The sequence below is a fragment of the Pollachius pollachius genome (assembly GCF_949987615.1).
Source record: "Pollachius pollachius genome assembly, chromosome: 7".
Lineage (NCBI taxonomy): Eukaryota > Metazoa > Chordata > Actinopteri > Gadiformes > Gadidae > Pollachius > Pollachius pollachius.
The window spans coordinates 26,787,747-26,790,386 of NC_136940.1; the positions used below are offsets into that span (position 1 = coordinate 26,787,747).

Sequence of the window (2,640 nt, forward strand, 5' to 3'; positions counted from 1 at the left end):
GCCATGGCCACCATGCTCGCAATATTGTAGGACGCAGCTATCATTGCTTGCAACTATAATTATCAGGGGAGAAGTAAGCTCCAATCCTGTGTCAGCTCCCATCATGTAACATTAGACTCCATCCAACAGTCTTTCAGTCTACAATCCTGCAGATGGCCATAGCACGACTATGTGCCACATTATTATTATCATCATTATTATTTCATAACATTCCAGGCCACAAATATCCCGTAGATACCAAATCTGTGTTCTCAGACTTGAGTTCAGGGGTACAATCCACGTATTTAATTGACACCATTAAGGTGTTATGTCAAAGGTTAGGTCATTATTTATAAAATACATTCATGTTAGTTTTGCATTTCATTATATTAAACTCAAGGAACCATTTCATACAAGAACACACACACAAACGTGTTTGAACCAATGCACGCGCACACGTGGTCAAGAACACATGCACATACACAAGCACACACGCATGGGCCATGGCGGCCGTGAGCACACACACACACAAGCACACACACACGGGCCATGGCGGCCGTGTGCACACACACACACAAGCACACACACACGGGCCATGGCGGGCGTGTGGCAGACTCTCACTGTGTCTCAGCTGCCTCTGCAGCGTGTGCAGCTCCTGGTTCACCTCCGCCAGGGAGAACCCCAGCCCCCGCCGGCCTTGGAAACGGGGTCGCAAGATATGGGAGTGGGGGTCAGAGGGCGGGGGTAGGCGCTGGCTGGAGGAGGGAGGGTGGGGGAGGAGACTAGAGGTGAAGGCTGGGGCCGCCCCAGCAGAGGGGGGCACAGATGAAGATAGAGGGGGAGGAGGCAGTCCAGGAACTAGGGACAGAGAGAGAGGGGGGGGTACAGGAAGCAGTGAAGTGGAAGAATACAAAGGATGAGAAGCAAGGCAGATGGAGTGTGAAGAATGACAGATAAATCAGAGGGAAAGTAAGAAGGAACCATGAGGATGTACCCTCCCACACACGCCACAACATCTTTACCCTGAGTCTGAAGGCACGCTGCCCAGGTGAACTGACGCCTTCTCACCTGTCTGGCTGTGGGAGCTGGCAGCCTTGTGCAGAGCCCAGTGCATGCTGGGAGAGCTGGTGGAGGACGCTCTGTGAGAGGAAGCGTGGGACGGGGGGGCAGACGGATGGTGGGACATGGCCTCCGACCGGGACGGGCATCCTGGGAACGGAGAACACACGGAGTCAATGAGCGACTCACAGGGAATCACATTGAAACGCCCGAGGACCAATCAGAGCAGGGCTACTTCTGATTGATGGAAGCGATGTCATTTATTATAGAGGTACAGTGAACATACCTGTGCTGGATCTGGTCGACGCCCCCCTTCCCTCCGGACCGAACTCACTGGCCGCGTCCATCTCCGAGCAGAGCTCCAGGTCCTCATTGGTGGAGCCCCGCTCATCGGACACATAGGAGATGCGATCCGATTGGTCGGACCCGGTGGTGGTGTCGGAGAGGGCGTGGCTGCTGCAGGGCGTGTCAGAGCGCTGGTTGCCGTAGTGATGGGACTGCTGCTGGTCCAGCTTGGCTCGCAGAGACTCGATGACCTTGTCCTTCTGCTGGAGCTCCTTACTGAGCCTGGACCGAGAGACAGAGTCAGGCATGGAGCACACACACACACACACACACACACACACACACACACACACACACACACACACACACACTCACAGACACACACACACACACACACCGCACAAACACACACATAGACAAACATACACACACACACACACACACATACACACCGCACAAACACACACATAGACAAACATACACACACACACACACACACACACACACTTGCGCAGCCACGCACATGCACGCACACACACAATTACACACAAACACACACACACATATATATAGTTATTCTGCTAATTAACTCGCCTCAATAGTGGTCCCAACTAGTGTGACTAAATCTTAGATGATGAACTGTTATATAAGTTAAGAAAATAATATATGACACAATATGTTTGTCAAATGTGTCATGAAAATATATCCACCTAAAGGACACTAATTAGCAGTGCACAATGCATTATTTATAAGACTATATATTCTATCAGTAAGATCTGGTTTCAAGCAAAATATTAAACCAAACTCTGAATTCAAAATTAAGAGAATGTTTATGGATGTATGATAGTGCCAAATTTCCTCAATGCAAAATGGAATGTTTTATCACGTGAATTGAATAAAAACAAAGCAAAATAATATTTACATGCTTCCGAACGAGGCACTTATGTCATTACCCCACACAGAGAGATCAGACACACACACAAGTTCAGTAAAAGGCAGCCAACTGTATATTGACCCAGATGAAGCTGCCCTGCACACCCTGTCCCCGACAGCTGATGTGATGAACACTGAAGTGCTGGCACAAGGATACGCCGGGGTGAAGGTTAGGACAACAAACACACACACACACACACACACACGCACCCCAGGCCCATACACACTTTAACATACGTGTCATCTGTCCTATTAACACCAAGAGTCGGGTTCACCTTCACAGAGCCTCTTGATCGCTCTACATTATTACGTTAGAATTGTCATTAAATATTATATAACTATATGACAATGCTTAGAGAGACAATATTTACCACGCTGTTTTTT

At 48.9% G+C, this 2,640-nt stretch overlaps 1 protein-coding gene across 1 annotated transcript in view; it reads right to left on the bottom strand.

The window, feature by feature from the left end:
* Window positions 1–1,631, bottom strand: part of pde4dip (phosphodiesterase 4D interacting protein) — a gene marked incomplete at its 5' end in the record, with an annotated part of 11,929 nt that extends 10,298 nt beyond the window's left edge. The window contains 2 exons of the mRNA XM_079740082.1: window positions 1,048–1,188; window positions 1,325–1,631. Of these exons, the coding sequence (XP_079596208.1) occupies window positions 1,048–1,188; window positions 1,325–1,631 (448 nt within the window). The remainder of the gene's footprint in view (window positions 1–1,047; window positions 1,189–1,324) is intronic.
* Window positions 1,632–2,640: the final 1,009 nt, after the last annotated feature.